Source organism: Aquarana catesbeiana, unplaced genomic scaffold (genome assembly GCF_042186555.1).
Source record: "Aquarana catesbeiana isolate 2022-GZ unplaced genomic scaffold, ASM4218655v1 unanchor229, whole genome shotgun sequence".
NCBI lineage: Eukaryota > Metazoa > Chordata > Amphibia > Anura > Ranidae > Aquarana > Aquarana catesbeiana.
Window position 1 is genome coordinate 269,812 of NW_027362656.1, and position 22,753 is coordinate 292,564.

Below are 22,753 nucleotides of genomic sequence, written 5' to 3' on the forward strand. Positions count from 1 at the left end.
TTCGATTACGATTATCCGGTCCACGATTCACGATGCATCACGATTACTGCGCACGGTTTTCATCCAAAAAATTCAAGCAGTCAGAACTCCATTTTCTAAATTTTATCTGTTCTAAAAAAAAAGACAACACTTCCTGCATGCAGCAAAGTGTAAACCCAGCAGACAACTTAAAGAGGAGCTCCAGACTGCCCCCAAATGACTACAGAAGATGGTCAGAGACTGCAGACATGATACAGAAGATGGTCAGAGACTGCAGACATGATACAGGAGATGGTCAGAGACTGCAGACATGATACAGGAGATGGTCAGAGACTGCAGACATAATATAGGAGATGGTCATAGACTGCAGACATAATACAGGAGATGGTCAGAGACTGCAGACATGATACAGGAGATGGTCAGAGACTGCAGACATAATACAGGAGATGGTCAGAGACTGCAGACATGATACAGGAGATGGTCAGAGACTGCAGACATAATATAGGAGATGGTCATAGACTGCAGACATAATACAGGAGATGGTCAGAGACTGCAGACATGATACAGGAGATGGTCAGAGACTGCAGACATAATACAGGAGATGGTCAGAGACTGCAGACATGATACAGGAGATGGTCAGAGACTGCAGACATAATATAGGAGATGGTCATAGACTGCAGACATAATACAGGAGATGGTCAGAGACTGCAGACATGATACAGGAGATGGTCAGAGACTGCAGACATAATACAGGAGATGGTCAGAGACTGCAGACATAATACAGGAGATGGTCAGAGACTGCAGACATAATACAGGAGATGGTCAGAGACTGCAGACATGATACAGGAGATGGTCAGAGACTGCAGACATGATACAGGAGATGGTCAGAGACTGCAGACATGATACAGGAGATGGTCAGAGACTGCAGACATGATACAGGAGATGGTCAGAGACTGCAGACATAATAGAGGAGATGGTCAGAGACTGCAGACATGATACAGGAGATGGTCAGAGACTGCAGACATAATACAGGAGATGGTCAGAGACTGCAGACATAATACAGGAGATGGTCAGAGACTGCAGACATAGCACAGGAGATGGTCAGAGACTGCAGACATAATACAGGAGATGGTCAGAGACTGCAGACATGATACAGGAGATGGTCAGAGACTGCAGACATGATACAGGAGATGGTCAGAGACTGCAGACATGATACAGGAGATGGTCAGAGACTGCAGACATGATACAGGAGATGGTCAGAGACTGCAGACATAATAGAGGAGATGGTCAGAGACTGCAGACATGATACAGGAGATGGTCAGAGACTGCAGACATGATACAGGAGATGGTCAGAGACTGCAGACATGATACAGGAGATGGTCAGAGACTGCAGACATGATACAGGAGATGGTCAGAGACTGCAGACATGATACAGGAGATGGTCAGAGACTGCAGACATAATAGAGGAGATGGTCAGAGACTGCAGACATGATACAGGAGATGGTCAGAGACTGCAGACATAATACAGGAGATGGTCAGAGACTGCAGACATAATACAGGAGATGGTCAGAGACTGCAGACATAGCACAGGAGATGGTCAGAGACTGCAGACATAATACAGGAGATGGTCAGAGACTGTAGACATAATCCTTTGGGATTGAAAGTGGCACAGATCTTCCCCCTCCCGTGTACACAGCGATCCTCACCCTCCGTTACACTCACTGGTATCATCCGCGGCAGCTGCAGTAAGAAGAGATAGCAAGACAGACACAAACACAGCAAATCCCGTCCATCTTCCTCCGCGATCTATACCCTGACCAAGAGTGCACAGCATGTGACACTGCCTGTCAGCCCTGCCTAGTAGTGACGAGGCCATTTGCTTCTCCCATTGTTTTTTTGTTTTTTTTTCTCCACCTTTTTTTTTTTACATCCACATGCAATGCACCCAGTTGTGGCATACTAGCGTAAAACTGAATAGGGTAATTAGCTTCCCTAGGCCTAAGAGGAGCAGTGCCACATCCAATAAATGCATATATATCAGAAAAAAGAATTCCCCTGAATGGACTTTACCGGCACTTGCTGACACATGATAGATAGTGAGTACGTCTACCAGAGTATATATAGTAAAAAGATTTTTTATTTAAACATAGCATAGATTAAAAACAGATTACAACATATATTCAACGGAACATAGTGTAGAGGTAATGCATAACAACATTGTTGCAAAACAGTAAATTGTACGAGGGCTCTTGTTCACACCCAAGATGTGAACAAGAGCCCTTGTACAATTTACTGTTTTGCAACAATGTTGTTATGCATTACCTCTACACTATGTTCCGTTGAATATATGTTGTAATCTGTTTTTAATCTATGCTATGTTTAAATAAAAAATCTTTTTACTATATATACTCTGGTAGACGTACTCACTATCTATCATGTGTCAGCAAGTGCCGGTAAAGTCCATTCAGGCGAATTCTTTTTTCTGGCATACTAGCGTGGGATACAAGCAGGGGGTGAGGGGTGATATAACGCCTCATCTCTGCCAACTGCCCTCTAAAGGGCGATCTGAATGCAAATCACTTTACAGAGATCAACACTAGTGTGAATGAGCCCTAACAGGGGCACAAACTGCAAAATAAACCTGACAGCTGTCCACTCTATCCAAAACTAAAAAATAAAAAAAAAAATATTATTATAGTAAAAAACAAAGAAGTAAGGGGAAGAAGTTTTGCCTGTTATACTTTCTCCCCAACACTAATTGTGCAGATTGGTGATAAGAGGGAAGATGAATGCTGAGCTCCTGACACCCCAGATCCACCCCAGGTCATAGGAGAGGAATAGGCAGACCACATCCACATTCTTATCACTTAGACATTTAATAAATTTACAGATCAAATAAATCAGAAGTGAGAGATGAAGGTGATGGGATCATGTAATGCACACACCATGCAGATCATTTCCCCCCCTCCAGTATAATCTCTGTCAGGTGTGACCCCCCCAGAAATAAAGCATCCCCCTGATCTCTCCCATCACCCAGCACTGTAACCTTATTAGCGCCCCGGGTGTCTGTCTGCTCCCCTCCCTCCACCCTGCACACATCATGTCTCTGCCACTCACACATCACCATAAGCATTACCCCGGTGGTTCAGTCACAGCTCCGCTCACAGTCCTCGGTCCCTTCCCAGACGTTGCTGTCACTAACACCCCAAAACAGGAAGCGCCTAAATCAACAGACACCTCACTTCCGATTGGACGATCCCAAACAACAGATCCATAGGGGAGCCACACAAACCCAGCATTCCACACCTCGGTGCTCAGCTCGTCTTTATTTGAAGAACTGACTTCACTCCCCACCACACGTCCTTCATATGCAGCAAAGACTTTACAGGGGCGGTAGCTAGCGAGTTCAGATATAGATTTTTTTTTTTTATTATTAAACACCCCTATTTTTTCCATTTGCTTCTCCCATTGTAACTTTTATCACCGCCCCCCCCTCCCCGTAATCAGAGCCCTATAGGCAGAGAGGATGACTCGTCGGGCTCCACGTATCTCGCAGCACCAAGCTCAACGACAGGCAGCTGGGGATGATGCAGAGCGGGGGGCGGGAAAAAAGGCATGGCTAATGCCCACGGCTCCTTCAGCTGCTTTTGGCTCAGTTTGGACTCGGAGGCAACGCATATAGCGGCGCGCGGGTGACGTCATCAGAAAATCGATTGTGCAAGGTCGTAGCATCGATGCCGCATCGTGGGTGGTCAAATCGCGATGCATCGATGCTACAATTAATTTCAACACCCCTAGTCCCTTCATGTAAATCCATCGTTAATCACGCCGCCCACTGGCCCGAAAGAAAAAAAAACGCTTTCGCCTCCTGGGAGTCCTCCTGGCGTCTGCCCTCTCCATGCTTTGACATTTCTTATATAAGCAAGGGGCAGGGCCACCTGGTTACATCACCCGGTGGCCCCACCCCCTTCTGACGCTGATTGCCGGAAATACTACCCTGTTTCCCCGAAATAAGACCTAGCGTGATTGTCGGTGATGGCTGCAATATAAGCCCTACCCCCCAAATAAGCCCTAGTTAAAGTCCTTGTAGGTTTTATTTTTAGGGTAGGGCTTATTTTCGGGGAAACAGGGTAGGGCTTATTGGGGGAATAGGGCTTATATTGCAGCCATCACTGACAATCACGCTAGGTTTTATCTTCGGGGAAACAGGGTAGTAAAAAAAAAAAATGAAAATACCATAAAAAAATTGTAGACGTGATAACTTTTGCGCAAACCAATCAATATACGCTTATTGGGATTTTTTTTTACCAAAAATATGTGGAATACATTTTGGCTTAAATTGATGAAGAAATTGGATTTTTTACATTTTTATATTGGATATGTTTTATAGCAGAAAGTAAAAAATGTATTTTTTTTTTCAAAATTGTCGGTCTTTTTTTCTTTATGGCGCACAAAATAAAAAACACAGAGGTGATCAAATACCACCAAAATAAAGTTCTATTTGTGGGAAAAAATTACATCAATTTTATTTGGGTACAGCGTCGCACGGCCGCGCGATTGTCGGTTAAAGTAACGCAGTGCCGTATCGCAAAAAAATGTCATTGGGGGGTAAAGGGATTTTTCATTTTCAAGCATAATTAAAATCGCTGCTCCTGAAAAAAAACTATTGTTTTTTCTTTTCTTATTAATACACGTGCCCCAGGGCAGTACACAGACCCCCATACCCCTTTTATGGCCAATTACTTGCATATAAGCCTTCAAAATGGGCACTTTTGATTTTTCCTGTTCGGCTCCCATAAACTTTATTGGGGTTCGCCGTTTGGGTTAGAACATTTCCCCTGTTCGGGAGTTCTGCTGCGAACCAAACAGGGGGTGTTCGGCCCATCCCTAGTAATAATCTTTTTATTTCTATTTTAGTAGATGGACGGGAGATGAGGAAAACCTCAGAGGATTGTCTCACTTTGTCTCCAGACTGTAAAGTAGAAGATGAGGACATCACACAGTATAGTCCAGGAGAAAACCCGACTACCTCAAATGTCCATCCGGCACCACACAGTGTACTGTAGATGGACCATCGTATTCCTCTTATCCTGAGGAACCTCAGACTGTGAGGGACGGTGCCGTCCTTCCAACAGAGAAGAGCTTTTCCTGTACTGAGTGCGGGAAGTGTTTCTATTCTAAATACAATCTTCATGTGCATAAAAGATCTCACACAGGAGAGAAGCTGTATTCCTGTCCTGAGTGCGGGAAAAGTTTTTCGCAGAAGCCCAATCTTTACAGACATAAGAGATCTCACATGGGGGAGAATCCGTATTCCTGTGCTGAGTGTGGAAAATGTTTCCGATCTAAATTCCATCTTAATAGGCATAAAAAATCTCATACAGGTGAGAAGCCGTATTCATGTCCTGAGTGTGGGAAATGTTTTTCATTGAAGTCCGATCTTCACAGACATCAGAAATTGCACACAGGGGAAAAGCCGTATTCCTGCCCTGAGTGTGGAAAATGTTTTTCAGAGAAGTCCAGTCTTTACAGACATCAGAGATATCACACGGGGGAGAAGCCAGTTTCCTGTTCTGAGTGCGGGAAATGTTTTTCAGAGAAGTCCCATCTTCGCAGACATGAGAGATTACACACAGGTGACAAGCCGTATTTCTGTATTGAGTGTGGGAAATGTTTTATACGAAAATCAGGACTTGTTGAACATCAGAGAACTCACACAGGGGAAAAGCCATATTTCTGTCCTGAGTGTGGGAAATGTTTTTCACGGAAGTCACATCTTTACAGGCATCAGAAATTGCACACGGTGGAGAAGCCACTTTCCTGTCCTGAGTGAGGGAAATGTTTTACAAGGAAACCCAATCTTCACAGACACCAGGCATTGCACGCGGGGGAGAAGCCGTATTCCTGTCCTGAGTGTGGGAAATGTTTTTCAAGGAAGTCACATCTTTCCAGTCCTCAGAGATCTCACACGGGGGAGAAGCCACTTTCCTGTCCTGAGTGAGGGAATTGTTCCTCACTGAAGTCCTGTCTTCCTGTACATCAGGGATAGAGGTCGACCGATATGAGTTTTTCTCTGGCTGATGCCGATATTTAGAAATCGGGGCGGCCGATGGTCGATATATGATGCTGATTTTTATGGCCGATATACGATGCCGATTTTTGCGGCCGATATTTTAGACTGATTTTTTTTTTTTATTTTTTTTTTTTCCCTTCATTTCATAAAATCTAACAGTTAAGTTAAATAATAAAGAAGGGATGCAGAAAATTGCTTAAATTAAGCATTTATTAAACAACAGAAGTACACAACAAGCCTCCAATCAGTGCACTTGTATGTAATTTAGATAAAAAAACAACTATGTATCTTAAAAATACACAAAAACAGGTGTGGTAATCAAAACTTTTGAAAGAAATCAAAGTAATAAACAGCAATAGATAACGGCCATTACTGGGGTAAGTCTGTAAACAATACAAAAGTGCACATTATGTTTAGTTTTAGGCTTTTAGCTTCAGTTCCCGTCCCTAATTCTCCTCTTCTTCACCCGCATCCATCACTTAAAAGTCCTCTTCGTACTCCCAGTTTAAGAGTTTCAGGTTGTAGTTCAGGAAACAGAGGGGGTCATTTTCTATAGCGCCGCGGTGGTAATTAGCGCTAATTAGCGCTGAAACAGTATTCACTATAGTTCTATTGAGAAAATACTCACAAATTCGAATTTACTATAGTTCCCTGAAACCAAATAGCGCCCAAACTCTTACTCTGCTAAAACCTAGAGAATTGCACATGGAAATATTGTTTAGAGCATGATATAATTGCCTAAATAGTACTGAAATATGCGGTATATTATTTAAAGATAATCTGCTTTTAAACTGTGTGGAAAAGTGATTTCTACACTGAAATATCTTTAAAAGTCTGAGACGAGATAAATTCCCTGTCTCTACAACTAGGTGACAGCACAACTGAGCATGCTCAGACCTGCAAACTACTCTCATTTTAGCTCCAGGGTCTTTTTTACAGGGCGCTATAGTAAATCCGAAAATGAGCGAAAGAGCATTTTTTGGAAGTGAAAATCGACGCTATTATAGTCCAATGCAAGTTTTAGCCATTGATTCTAATGGAACAATTGTAACTTTCACAAATAAATCCTTTTAATGTTGAGATGAAATGTATCTTTCTCTGAAATAAATTTTCCTTTGCAACATTGTTGCTTCTACTTCAAATATTTTGTTTTTAAAAATACTAGAATGTGGAAAGTTTTGATGTTTTGGTAAAATATATTTTTCTCTGTCACTTTCACTTTCCATCTCACAACAATCATTACCCAAACTCACACAGGTGTCTTTACAAAGCACAAACAATCATTGCTGATGCAAATTTAAAATGAGTCACAATTTTTTTGTGCTTTTTATTATTTCCAAATAATCATCATTTGAGCCCATAAAATTTGATATGTGTACCAACATCAGAAATCAAAATGTAATTCCCAAAAAAATGAGGGTAATATCACTATTCTACACTGACCCACAAAGAACCACCAAATATCACAGAATAAATAAAGAAGAATAACTCTTGAGTAATGTAATTCCATCACCTGTATGTCCAAAGAAATGCAGTATTTATGTGTAGGAGGTTTTCACATGTGGCAGCTCTATGGCTTAGAGGTTAAAACTTCTGCTTAGTATCCCTGAGCATCTGGGTTCAAATCCCAAACATGCTGCTTCATGTAGAGAAGTTGTTTCATCTCACAGGTCCTAAAACTATGTCTAAATGTAGTATTTATGTGTAGGAGGGTTCCACCACCATTGAAAATCTTGCCCCACCATTGAAAATCTTGCCAGATACACAATCTAGTCAAAAGTATTGTAACACCTGCCTTTACACACACATTAACTTTAATGGCAGCCCAGTCTCAGTCTGTAGGGTTAAAATTTGATTTGGCCCACCCTTTGCAGCTAGAACAACTTCTGGGAAGGCTGTCCACAAGGTTTAGTGTGTCTATGGGAATGTTTGACCACTGTTCCAGAAGTGCATTTGTGAGGCCAGGCAAGCCTGGTTCAATGCAGCTCCATATCATAAACAAGAGAAAACTCAATGGTGTAATAACGTAGGGTATATTTATTAAATAAAACACACTCCCCACAGTGAGGTACTCACATTACATTGGTGCGTAAGTGCACCGCTCTATAACAAGCCTCCGAAGTATTAAAACTGCAGGTATGGCATGTGGTATGGTATGTGTCTCTAACAACCGCCTCCGTGCTACTCACTCCGTCCTGGCCCCTTCCCTACGTGTGTTCGACACAGGGATCACGAGTCTTCATCAGGGTGATATCCTGCGAGATAGGGGCTTCAAGAAGCTCCACCTTCTCCTTCTCTGCCCTAGGAAGGTCTAGGTCCCGCAGATACTCCATCATTGCTTCCTTTCGCTTCTCCCCCTCATCCCCTCTCTGATTCACATTATACAAAGCACTATAATAGGAATGGAATATTTTAGCTATATTGGGGGAAGAAAATTCTAGCCCTCCCCCCTCATCTCTGATCTTGGGTATGAAGGCCCTATTCTTTTTTTCTTTTACCCTTCTCGCCACCCATTTTCCTAATTTGTTACCCCACTGGTATTTTTCCTTATTTATGGAGTGAAAAGCACATTTCCTCTGCTGTTCTAACAGCTCTTCTATCTCTCTTCTTTTTACTATTAGTTCTTGCCTTTGTGGGATCCCTTTCGGTCTCGTTCTTTGTTCAAGTTCCTGAATCTCTCTATATATGAGTGTCATCTTTTTTCCCCGCTCCAATACCAATCAAGAACCCCCTTATGAAGGCTTTGTGTGATTCCCAGAGAGTTGCCCTAGATATTTCTGCCATATCATTGATTTCAAAAAAGGCCTCCAGTTCCTGCTCTATCCTTCTAATTGATTCTGGGTCCTGAATAAGGGAGTCATTCAGTTTCCAGTTCTTCCCCAATTGGATTTTCACTTGGGCATGGTCGGACAGAGTAATTGCTTTAATTTCTGCACCCTTGAGGGATGGGGCTAATTGGTGTTCTATTAGGATGTAGTCAATCCTTGAAAATGACTGATGGACAGGAGAATAATAGGTATAGTCTTGCTTCTTTGGGTGGCTCATCCTCCATGCATCCAACAACTGAAAATTCATCAATACTTTTTTTAATGCCTCCTGCCTTTGAACTGTAGATCTAAGAGCACCCCCTGAATGATCCATTCTTGGGTCGATACTCCAGTTTAAATCACCTGCAATAATTAATTTACCTTCCTTAAAAGTTTCCAGTTTTTTCAGTACTTTCTTTAAAAATTTATCAGGGTCCTTATTTGGAGAGTAAATATTTGCTATTGTACACATCATATTGAACAGTTTCCCTTTTATAAAGAGGTACCTCCCCTCGGGATCGGCCAGACGCTCCCCATCCACAAACATCATCGTCCTATCAAATCCAATGGCCACGCCCCTTGAGTGCGTTGATACTGCGCCCCCTACTCCGAGAAAACAAAATTTTATAACAGAAACTAAGAAAATCTTTTTTTTTTTTTTAAATGTCTTTTAGTTTGGGAACTGTCACAGAACAGAAGCGTCACACTGAGGGAGCCTCCCATTGAGGCGGATCGTCCGGAGGTCGAAGCGGGGAAGACGGTGGAGGAGAAGACCGGAGGAAGATGCTGGAGGAGAAGACATGACGAAGAAGCTGGGGGAAGAACAAGATGGAGGAAGAAGGAGAAAACCGAAGGAAGACCAGAAGAAGATGGAAGAAGAAGCGGGGAAAGAAGAAGACATTATTAAAGGAATTGTCAAAAAGCGGCTATTGTCTTTTTTAACATTTGTGACTCTTTTTTTGTGAAATGGTAGGGGTACATTTGTACCCCATTACCAATTCACACAGTGGGGGGGCGGGATCTTGGGGTCCCCTTGTTAAAGGGGGCTTCCAGATTCCGATAAGCCCCCCGCCAGCAGACCCCCACAACCACTGGGCAAGGTTGTGGGGATAAGGCCCTTGTCCCCATCAACATGGGGACATCCTCCCCATGTTGAGGGCATGTGGCCTGGTACGGTTCAGGGGGGGCGCTCTCTCTCCCCCCCTCTTTTCCTGCGGCCTGCCAGATTGCGTGCTTGGATAAGATTCTGGTATGGATTTTTAGGGGGACCCCCCAGCATTTTTTTTTTTATTTTGGCACGGGGTTCCCCGTAATATCCATACCAACCCTTAAGGGCCTGGTATGGAATTTGGGGGAACCCCCACGCATTTAAAAAAAAAATTTGGTTCGGGGTTCCCCTTAATATTCATACCAGACCCAAAGGGCTTGGTAATGGACTGTGGGTGAATCATGTGCCATTTTTTTCAATTACTTTTATGTGTATTGCAGAGACCCGACAATTCATTAATAGCCGCGAGTACTGACTTTCCCTACTACCCACAATGACGTTTCATCTAAAGTCCCATTTCTATTTCCTATATGTTTTTTCAAATTAGTTAGGGATAGAAGCATGCCATTGTTATATGATAGTTGTGATTGGTCACTATTTCTAAATTTTATAATTATTTATTACATTATAATTAATGATTTCATGTTTCAAACTTTATCATACCCGGGATGTCTATTAGACTCTTGTTTGGACAGATTTAAGTGAGTTATTCCTAGGAATTACAGGCCTACAATATCAAACCCTAAATTTCCATGCAAAAAATGTACCGCTTTGAGCTTCAGAAATCAGACATAATCATACCGCCAGGGAGGTTAAGGAGTATGTTATTCAGAGAATGCACGTTTCACCAGTACATTACAATCAGAGTGCAGGGTTAACCCCTTGCCTACAGGGCACCCCCTTCCTGCCCAGGCCAATTTTCAACTTTCAGCGCTCTCACATTTTGAATGACAATTACGTAGTCATGCAACACTTTATACCCAAAATATTTTTTTTATAATTTTCTTCACACAAATAGAGCTTTCTTTTGGTGGTATTTAAGAACTTCTGGGTTTTTTATTCTTTACAAAAAAAAGACTGAAAAAATGTGAAAAAAAAAAGTTTTTATTAGTTTCTGTCAGTAAATTTTGCAAATAAATAATTTTTTCTCCCTCACTGATGGGCACTGATGAGGCTGTACTGATGGGCACTGATGGGGTGGCACTTATGAGGAGGCACTAATATGCCACGCTGATGAGCACTAATATGTGGCACTGATGGGCAACACTGGTGGGCACTGATAGGGTGGCATGGATAGGCGGCAATGATGGGCACTGATGGGCAGCAATGAGGAACATGCACTGATGGACACTGAAAGGCAGCAGTGACTGGCATCACTAATGGGCACTAATTGGTGTCATTGATGGGCACTGATTGGTGGCACTGATTGGCTTTACTGTAATCAGGGCACTGATGATCATTGCCCTGATTACATGCCTGGGTGTCCCCTGCGAGGAGATGCCGCTGATAGGTTCTCCTCACCACACACTGTCATGAGAGCCGATCAACAGCACTTCTGTGTTTACATGTGACCAGCTGTGATTGGACACAGCAGATCACATGGTTAAAGAGCCGTATGATCAGCCCTTTACAGAGATCGGAGTCGTGCCATGTCTTAACAACACAGGGGTGTGCAGTTTTAAATCTGGACATGCTTGATATCTATTTACACTATGCAGCATCATATTTTATATCTTTTATATTGCTCATTGGTCAAGGAACTCCTAGAAACCTTTGGAGGAACCCTGGCTGAGAAAGGCTGGACTAGGCAGTAATATATTTCTATCCCCCTTGGTGGGGGTAGGGCATGTTTGCCAACTGTCCTGAATTTCCTGGGACATTCTCGGGATTTTCCTGATTTTATTGTTTCCCAGGTAATGTCCCAGGAAATTAGTTTCTTCCCAACTTTTCGTCACCAACGTCCGCGCCGCCAGCCGCTAGAGGCTGCCATTTTCAAGAAGACCAGAAGAGGAAGTAGGCTGGCTGGATGGCTACAATAGAAATTGAGCTGCGGCGCCGCCCACCCCCTGCTCCGCCCTGCTGCCAGTCTCTGTGACCTGGTATGGAAAAGGGCGGGGGATGGGCGGCGCCGCCGCAGCTCAATTTCTATTGTAACCACGTGGCTCTGGTTGACCGACTTTGGGGCTATCTTGGGGCCAATTGGTGCTAGGAACCCCAAATTTGGTGTGCAAACCCAGGGGAACTAGTTCTACACCAACTGGGGTTCCTAGCCCAAACGCTTCGGAAAATATCATTCTCTACTGCAGAAAAGTGCTTGACTTTTAAAGTTAGGTTGACACAAAACCTGCTGAGTGATTTTCAGCATGTCATTTCGGGACCCTTTGGACACTGGATGTAAGGAGGGGCTCCGATGGGGACACTGGATGTAAGGAGGGGTGCCGCTGGGGACATTGGATGTAAGGAGGGGCTCCGCTGGGGACACCTGATGTAAAGAGGGCCCGCTGGGGACACCTAATGTAAGGAGGGGCTCCGCCGGGGACACCTGATGTAAGGCGGGCTCCGCTGGGGACACTGGATGTAAGGAGGGGCTCCGCTGGGGAAACCTGATGTAAGGAGGAGCTCTGCTGGGGACACTGGATGTAAGGAGGGGCTCCGTTGGGGACACCTGATGTAAGGAGGGGCTCCGCTGGGGACATGGATGTAAGGAGGGGCTCTTCTGGGGATGCCTGATGTAAGGAGGGGCTCCGCTGGGGACACCAGATGTAAGATGGGGCTCTGCTGGGGCACCTGATGTAAGGAGGGGCTCCCAGTGTCCCCAGCGATGTAAGGAGGGGCTCCATTGGGGACAGTAGATGTAAGGAGGGGCTCTGCTGGGGACACTTGATGTAAGGAGGGACTCCACTGGGGACACCTTATGTAAGAAGGGGCTCTGCTGGGCACACTAGATATAAGGAGGGGCTTTGCTGGGGACACCTGATGTAAGGAGGGGCTCTGCTGGGGACAGCTAATGTAAGGAGGGGCTCTGCTGGGGACATTAGCTTGTAAGGAGGGGCTCTGCTGGGGGCACCTGATGCAAGGACCGACTCTGCTGGGGGCACCTGATGCAAGGATGGACTCTGCTGGGGCACCTGATAGCATCTGGTGGCAGGCGACGTGGCAGGTGACATGCTCAGGGGTCCCACAGATTCTGGTTAATGGTGAGTTGAATGATTTCATTCTATATTACAATGTAATAATAGTAATAAAGCACTTCAATAATCCTGACAACACAACAACCATGGTGCTGGGATGATTGAAGCACTAACACCAGGTGTTTGGAGTATCTTTATCTGCCAATTTGTTAAACTCTGGAATACACATTTCTATTGTGGTGTAGGATCTGGGTCTGCTGTCCGTCCATCCCTCTTTCCTTCCTTCTTTCTCCTTTCCCTCCTTCTTTCCTTCTTTCTCTCTACCTCCCTTCCTCTTTTCCCCTTTCTTTCTCCATCTCTCATTCATCTCAGACTCTAACCACACCCCCATTTGAACCACGCCCATATAAGTCACAACCACTATTTCACATAAACCACGCCCAGTTTTTGGTGCTGCGTGCGCCGCATTTTTTTTTTTTTGCTGTGTCACGCCTACAAACGCATGCTCCGCCCCCTAATTATAATAAGACTTACAGCCAAAAAAGTGTCCCTATACATTTTTTTACAATGTTGGCAACTATGGTAGGGATGATCTATAAGGATGTACAGTACATACACACACAGCACAAGGCCGTGTTCACACTACCGGGCTGCAGTTCCTCTGAACTCCACAAGGTGGTGATCTCACTTCTGCCTAAACAGGACGTCTTTATGGAAGACAGACAGGAAGTGATGTCAGGCATAAATTGGAAGTTTTGGGTGAGAGGTGAGTCGGGAGGAAGTAGAGAGAAGACATTGTTGGAAGATGCAGTAGAGGAGGTAATAAGATCTTATTTTCTATTTACACCCAGTAACCCCCCGTCATGTCCGTCCTCTTCCTCCATAGTCATTGTGATGTCTTTTATCTCCAGCAGAACATTTCCCCACTTACAGGACCGCAACATTCTCCTAATTTTGGAGATAAATTCTAGTAATATGATCTTCTAAACAAACAGCACTGACAATAAATAGAGAAGACAATGACCATCCTGACCATACATGGCCTACAAAGGGCAATTATTACACTACGTAATTGGGAGACTCCACTGCCTGCCATTATTTTACTACAAGCGCTTTTTTAATACGGAAAATGTAAGTGTTTTACTTTTCAATAAATTCACTTTAAAAAACGTTATTACACTATGTGGCCACTTTTTTTACCTTATATGGGCCATTACGAGATCGGGTTACATATGGAAGAGGTTTGCCGGGAGTCCTAGAACAACATCAGGATTCCATAACGTTCCATTGGGAAACCCCACTTCATTGCATGGTGGCAATACAAGCGTTATTGACTCAGGTGACATACATCTCTCTGAGTCCAACAGTTCCGGTAAGCCTGCATTGCTTCCATACGGAGGATCCATTTATCACATATCACTTCTTTTCAGTTTGGTATCCACGGGGTGTATAACTCCATTACCTGTGCGGGACTTTCATTTTATTTTCAGACTTTATATGCAATAGATGCTTATTGGAGTTCCTTTTCAATTTGGAATACATGGTGTTATGAACAATTGTTTGATATACTGATTCTCTCTGAAATCTGTAAAAATCATTATCCTAATCAGCGCTACACTATATACATCTGCATTACTTACAAATTTCCTTGTTTGTTGTGTGAGCTGCTATTGTACAGAGTAAGCGCAGTGTTTTTGGAGATTTTATGATTATTACACTACACAGGCAGCAAATGGGCAATCATTACAATATGCAGCCAACACAATGATGGAGTGCAGGGGTCAGGAGTATGGAGCATAGAGACCCTTACATTGCTAGTCAGGAGGAAGAAAACATTCCCCAGCCTGCCATGAAGAATATGTTCCATCATTGGTGTCAGAGGGAGGAAAATACTGAGGGTTCTGAGGGAAGTAGAAGAGCTGAGAGGTCTCTGAGGAGGTACTGAGGCTGAAGGACTTTGTGGCACCTGAGGGGGTAGTGGGGTTGAAGGATTCTGTTTGGGTTGTGTAGCTGAAGGACTTTGGGCCCTTGATGAGGATGGAGAGCAGAGGGTCTCTGAGGGAAGAGAAGGCTGTAGGGCTCAGGAGAAGTCTAAGGTATGGAGGGGGGACTCTTGGCTATAGTGGTCCCCCCCACCTGCATTTAGTTTTTAGACCTCCTTACAGAACCCCTGCCAGCAAAGGAAGGGGACCATCACCTTCTTACCACCTCACTGGTCAAATCAAATTTCCCAAGATACCAAGTGGAATGAAGGACAGTCCTTCACCCCTTGGTGGGCACTCGTTCTTAGAGGAGGTTTGTTTGAACAGCATTGCCTAGCGGGTGCCCAGGGGTCAGTGCTCTGCATCTGGGGGAGGCACTCCAATACCTTCCCATGACACAGGCTCTGGCAGTGCCCGGTGTTGGAATTCAGAGGTCCCGGAGCCCACTGCCACTCTCTACAATGTCCTTGATACTACAATATACTTGGCAACCAAGAGAACAAACCCCCTGCCCTTGATGTGTTCCTCCTACCCACACTAGGCTGCTATTAGAGGGAAGAGAACAGACTCCTCCCCCCACAGCTTTCTACTCCACCGGCACCATCCTCCTGCTATCCAATCTCTCTCTTATTATTATTCAGGATTTATATAGTCACAACAGTTTGCACAGCGCTTTAAAACATGAGGGCAGACAGTACAGTCACAATACAATTCAATACAGGAGGAATCAGAGGGCTCTGCTCATTAGAGCTTATAATCTAAAAGGGAGGATCAAGTGAAGCCAAAGGTAATAACTGTGGGGGATGACATCACTCCTATCAGTCCGCAGGCTGCCAACGATTTGAGCCCTACAGCTTCTGGTAATTATCCTGATTAGCTGGCAATTCTGGGCAAAATTCAGCAAGTTCCCCTTCCTGGACATCATGATGACCCGACATTGTCCTCACAGCACTGCCTCAGAGCAAACAAGTCACAGGAAGGATCACAGAGAAAAAGGAATTTCTGCTCCGGCAACCCAACAGGGTTCTGGGTTCATGAAAATGTAACAAACGCTAAACAGTCCAAATGAAATGTGTTCCCATGGGGGGCAGTAGTCCTTAAAGGATAAGTTCACCTTTCTACAAAAATAATAAATGCACATCTTTTTGCAGGTAAAAAAATGTTTATTAATTTTTGTAATCAAAATCGGAAGAAGTTCTGGACAGCCGCACAACAAAAAAGTTTTTGCCTTTTATTCAAAAAATGTCATCAAAAATACATGCCACAGCAGAACGGACAAAAGAGCTTACGCATTTCACACTACAAACAGTGCTTAACTACTTCAATACCAGGCAATTATACACCTTCCTGCCCAGACCAATTGTCAGCTTTCAGTGCTGTCGCAGTTTGAATGACAATTGTGCGGTCATACAACATTGTACCCAAACTAAACTTTTATCATTTTGTTCCCACAAAGAGAGCTTTCTTTTGGTGGTATTTTCTCACCTCCTGGGATTTTTATTTTTTGCTAAACAAATAAAAAAAGACCGAATATTTTTAAAAAAATAAAAGTTTTGCTTTTTGTTTCTGTTAAAAATTTTTGTAAATAAGTACGTTTTCTCTTTCACTGATGGGCACTGATAAGGCGGCACTGACAGGCACTGATAAGGCGGCACCGATGAGGTGGCACCAATGAGCGGGCACTGACGATGGGCACTGATATGCAGCACTGATTGGCACTGATGGGCATTGATAGGCGGCACTCATGGGTGGAACTGGGTGGCACTGATGGGCACTGAATGGCTGCAAAGATGGGTTCTTATGGGTGGCACTGATAGGCGGCACTGATGGGCACTGATACGCGGCACTGATATGAGGCACTGATAGGCATCCCTGGTGGCACTAGCAGTGGTAGGCATTGGAGTGGGCACTGATTGGCAGCTGCCTGGGCACAGATTGGTATCTCCCTGGGGGTCTAGGGGGCATATCTGGTGGTCCAGTCTGGATGGCTTCCCTGGTGGTCCTGGGCGGCTTCCCTGGTGGTCCTGGGCGATTTCCATGGGGGGGCTGTGCTAATAAACAATCAGCACAGACCCCCCCTGTCAGGAGAGCAGCCGATCGGCTCTCCTCTACTCGCGTCTGTCAGACGCTAGTGAGGAAAAGCCGATCACCGGCTCTTCCTATTTACATCGCGATCAGCCGTGATTGGACACGGCTGATCACGTGGTAAAGAGTCTCCGTCAGAGACTCTTTACCTAGATCGTCATTGCGGTGTGTCAGACTGACACACTGCAACAACGATCGCCGCGATGGGCGCCCCCGGGGGAGCGCAGCGGCTTAATATCCTGATCACGTCATATGACATCTGGTCAGGTTATTGAAACCACTTTGCCGCCGTCATTTTGCTATATGGCGGGCGGCAAGTTGTTAATCATAGCTGTTTGTAGTGTGAAACGCGTAAGATCTTTTGTCCGTTCTGCTGTGGCATGTATTTTTGATGGCATTTTTTGAATAAAAGGCAAAAACTTTTTTGGAGTGCAGCTGTCCAGAACTTCTTCCGATTTTGATTGCTATATGCATTGCCAGCACCTGGGCTTCTAAACTGGAGGAGAGGTTTTCTACCTTTGTTTGACCTACCTGGAGCAGTGATATCCCCTTCCCTATTATTTTATGTAGTAGGAGCCTGTAAAGCAGATCTCTGATGCCATGCAGGTCTCCTGCACATTGTTAGTGTATCAGCTTACCCGTATATCCCATATATCCTGTATATCCCGTAAATCCCATACAAGCCGATACTCGCTGACAGGAAGACTCAATGAACTACCACAGCACTCCACAGCATCCTGGTAGTTTATTGAGAAGTACAAGCTGACAGCCGGATGTCAGAGCTTGTAGTTCATTTGGACACACAGAGCTGTGTATATAAATGACACGGCCGTATGAGCAGAGACCCACACAGCCATGATCTTTTCAAACAGTATCAGCTAGTACGGGGGGGGGGGGGGGGGCAGGGGCTGCAGCACTGGGAACATGTTATATGTTCCACCCTAAAATTTGGTGGAACATGTAACATGTTCCCAAAGATGAACCTGTCCTTTAAATGTACAACAACCCTCCTATTACCCCCCTCACATCCACATCCTATTATCGTGTGACCAATACCATCCTAATAATTCTTTGATTTACCAACGTTATCTGTCTACAAGGAGACCTGTACAGATCAAATGACGGCACCAATGAGGATGGAGGAGGACCGGAGTCACATGACTGAGAAGATACTAAACCTCACCCTGGAGATCATCTACCTGCTGACCGGAGAGGTGAGGAGGATTCTGGGAGGTCACATGACATCACTCTTAGCTCTATTAATAAAACACAGACCTGTCCGGAGAGGTGAGGAGGATTCTGGGAGGTCACATGACATCACTCTTAGCTCTATTAATAAAACACAGACCTGTCCGGAGAGGTGAGGAGGATTCTGGGATTCTAACATGATATTCCTATTTGTTTTCCAATACAGAGATTTCCTCTTGTGAAGTCAGTTGATCATATGACCATCACAGTGCCTCCATGTGACTCCCTAAAACTTGAAAGACACAACATGCAGAAGATTCTAGAAGTCACCAAGAAGATGATGGAGCTGCTGACAGGAGAGGTGAGCGGTGCTGGGAATTCTGGGACATTATCCAGTAACAGACAAGGGATGTGTCTGGATGGTGACTGTATCATTGTGTGTGTCAGGTTCCTATAAGGTGTCAGGATGTCACTGTCTATTTCTCCATGGAGGAGTGGGAGTATTTAGAAGGACACAAGGATCTCTACAAGGACGTCATGATGGACAATCAGCCGCCCCTCACATCACCGGGTAAGAGGAGACTTTATTGTAAAGGAGAGAGCAGTACGGAGGGTCCACCTAGATCCCCCATCATCTGATAAACACATAGAAACAATGTATTCAGTCAGTGTGTGTGTTTCCTACAGATGGATCCAGTAATGGGAACCCACCAGAGAGAGGTCCCCGTCCCCGTTTATGGAGATTCTGGGTTCAATTGGCAGCAAAATGTTGATTTTCACCATAGACATTGCTCAATCTAGGCATCTGATGCACGTGCTTTGAATCTTCTACCTCATGCCTGGGTCTAGCAAGACCTCTAACAGAACAATTCTCCCAGGGTTACTTACTCTGTTGTTTGCTGACTGTGTGACTGTGCCGGGTGGAGGGATATGTCTGTATACTTGTTGATAATAATGTGATAATATGTTGATACATTTGGAACCTTTAACAGAAAGTGATAATGAGGTATAAGTCAAAAGGTGTCTTCAGGATCAGCCCAGTCTTCATCTTGATTACTCCCCCTACATCCTCACTCTCTGACCTCTGGTGGGGCTTAGCCCTGTGATTATTGATGATTGATAGAAGGGGTGGGGACACTCATCCTATAATCCCCTCATCACTGTCACTCCTATAAAAGACAGTTCTCATTGTTTCCTCACTCTCTGACTAAGGTCCATGAATAAAGAAATGAACTGGTAGGAGATCAGAGGACCCATTTACTAGTTACCTTGAGGGTGGAATTATAAGATCCTCAGAGAAAAAGCTGCCTGATGTGGGCGGAGTCCTGGTTTAGGGGAACCAATCTGCTCATGTCTAGTAATAATCTTTTTATTTCTATTTTAGTAGATGGACAGGAGATGAGGAAAACCTCAGAGGATTGTCTCACTTTGTCTCCAGACTGTAAAGTAGAAGATGAGGACATCACACAGTATAGTCCAGGAGAAAACCCGACTACCTCAAATGTCCATCCGGCACCACACAGTGTAGATGGACCATCGTATTCCTCTTATCCTGAGGAACCTCAGACTGTGAGGGACGGTGCCGTCCTTCCAACAGAGAAGAGCTTGTCCTGTACTGAGTGTGGGAAGAGTTTCCGTTCTAAATTCCATCTTACTAGGCATAAAAAATCTCATACAGGTGAGAAGCCACTGTCTTGTTCTGAGTGTGGGAAATGTTTTTCATTGAAGTCCAGCCTTCAGAGACATCAGAAATTGCACACAGGTGAGAAGCCGTATTCCTGTCCTGAGTGCGGGAAATGTTTTATAGAGAAGTCCAATCTTGGCAGACATGAGAGATTGCACACAGGTGACAAGCCATATTTCTGTATTGAGTGCGGAAAATGTTTTATACGAAAATCAGTACTTGTTGAACATCAGAGAACTCACACGGGGGAAAAGCCGTATTTCTGTCCTGAGTGTGGGAAATGTTTTTTAGGGAAGTCACATCTTTACAGGCATCAGAAATTGCACACGGGGGAGAAGCCTCTTTCCTGTTCTGAGTGCGGGAAATGTTTTGCACAAAAATCAGATCTTGTTACACATCAGAGATATCACACGGGGAAAAAGCCGCATTCCTGTCCTGAGTGCGGGAAATGTTTTTCAAAGAAGTCCCATCTTTACAGGCATCAGAAATTGCACGTGGGGGAGAAGCCACTTTCCTGTTCTGAGTGTGGGAAATGTTTTGCACAAAAATCAGATCTTGTTAAACATCAGAGGTCTCACACGGGGGAAAAGCTGTATTCCTGTCCTGAGTGCGGGAAATGTTTTTCACAGAAGTCCCATCTTTACAGACATCAGAGATCTCACACGGGGGAGAAGCCACTTTCCTGTCCTGAGTGCGGGAAATGTTTTACAAGGAAACCCAATCTTCACAGACACCAGGCATTGCACACAGGGGAGAAGCCACTTTCCTGTTCTGAGTGCGGGAAATGTTTTGCACAAAAATCAGATCTTGTTAAACATCAGAGGTCTCACACGGGGGTGAAGCCGTATTCCTGTCCTGAGTGCGGGAAATGTTTTTCAGAAAAGTCTCATCTTTCCAGTCATCAGAGATCTCACACAGGGGAGAAGCCACTTTCCTGTCCTGAGTGAGGGAATTGTTCCTCACTGAAGTCCTGTCCTTCTGTACATCAGGGATAGAGGTCGACCGATATGGGTTTTTCTCCGGCCGATGTCGATATTTAGATATCGGGGCGGCCGGTGACCGATATATGATGCCAATGTTTTAGACCAATTTTTTTTATTTATTTTGTTCCCTTCATTTTCTAAAATCTAACAGTTAAGTTAAATAATTAAGAAGGGATACAGAAAATTGCTTAAATTAAGCATTTATTAAACAACAGAAGTACACAACAAGCCTCCAATCAGTGCACTTGTATGTAATTTAGATAAAAAACAACTATGTATCTTAAAAATACACAAAAACAGGTGAGGTAATCAAAACTTTTGAAAGAAATCCACATAATCAACAGCAATAGATAACGGCCATTACTGGGGTAAGTTTGTAAACAATACAAAAGATGGGGTGCTCATCACTCTCTTCAGCAGGAGTTCCATGAGCCCCCAAAATGTTTGCATACATTTTTCTCAGGAAGACCAGAGGGACTGGGTTCCTCCTCTTCTACCCTTGTCCTTGTCCGTTTTTTTGGTTCTGGTCCTTCGTCTCCGCTGGTGGCTCTTTTTTCGTTGCTCGGACACAATCACGTGCTCTTCTTGCAGCCAAGTTTTTGCTTTGCTCAGTGTGTCCCCTGCAAATACATTACCCTTGTACCGAGGATCAAGCAGTGTTGCCAGCACCAAACATTTGGTATCCTCCATCTTTGCAAATCGCCTCTCCAAGCTTTGCCACTTGGTTTCCCTGAGTGTTTTGGTCCCCTTGTAGTGTGACCCTCTGCCTGAAGCACCATCTTCAGCACAGCAATGCATGGGATGATGCAGGAGATGGAGGCCTCTGCCTTGCTGATATCCAAAGTCGCTTCCTCAATAGGGCCCAGTGTATCTATCACATTTGAGATGATATCCCATTGTTCTGCTGGAGGTGTGGTAAACTTGCCATGTTCTGCTACATAGAGATTCAGGGCAGGCTTCTGCTCCAGCATCCTCTGCAACATATGTAATGTGGAGTTCCAGCAGGTGGGAACATCATGAATGATGCTGTGCTGGGGGAGGCCAAGATCTTTTTGGATGGCTTCAAAACGCTGCTCTGCAAGCACAGAGAGGCTAAAGTGTGTAGAACAAGTCTTTAATTTGGCAATGATGTCCCCCCACTACTCGCTGACTGCTGATGCCCTCTTTCACCACAAGCTGTAATGTGTGCAGCTTAAGTCTGGTATATCTGCCAGTCTGAGGCCTTTAATCATGTTAGAACCACTGTCTCGCAGCACAAGCACCACTCTGTCTTGGTTGATGTCCCAATCATTCAGCATGCTAAGGAACATCTCCCAGTATGGGAGCCAGACATGGCCTTGACATTTAGAATGACCTGTTTCCTTTCCCAGTTACTGTCTATAAAATGACATGTTAGACTCATAAGTGATTCTGTTTCTCCAGACCAACAGTCTGTTGTGAAGGACAAATAGGGGCCAGCATTCTCTGATGCATTTAGTGTCTTAATTCGCTGTGTAACCTTTTTGTACACACTGTCCAGCATGTCTGTGCGGTAGTATTTTTCACTTTTGATTGAATATCTTGGTTCTGTTGTTGTCAGCAAGCATTGGAAGCCGATATCTGCAGCAACTGTAAAGGGCTGGTTGTCTGTAGTGTAAAGGAAATTTGTAAGTTCTGTATATAATTGTATTCTGTATTGCACACTGCCCTCACTGTGCACACGGCACTAATAATGTTTTCATGACATGTTTGCATTCTTTCGAGTCATGATTAGAATTAGTCTGCCTATGTTACGCCTCTTGTTACCATACAAG

The 22,753-nt window shown here is 44.4% G+C and overlaps 1 protein-coding gene across 1 annotated transcript in view; it reads left to right on the forward strand.

Annotated features, from left to right (window-relative positions):
• The window catches only part of LOC141121770 (uncharacterized), a 122,022-nt gene that overhangs the window by 44,816 nt on the left and 54,453 nt on the right, over window positions 1-22,753 (forward strand). The window contains 7 exon segments of the mRNA XM_073611488.1: window positions 4,897-5,039; window positions 5,042-5,977; window positions 14,210-14,410; window positions 18,206-18,319; window positions 18,520-18,654; window positions 18,741-18,864; window positions 19,678-20,909. Of these exon segments, the coding sequence (XP_073467589.1) occupies window positions 4,897-5,039; window positions 5,042-5,977; window positions 14,210-14,410; window positions 18,206-18,319; window positions 18,520-18,654; window positions 18,741-18,864; window positions 19,678-20,909 (2,885 nt within the window).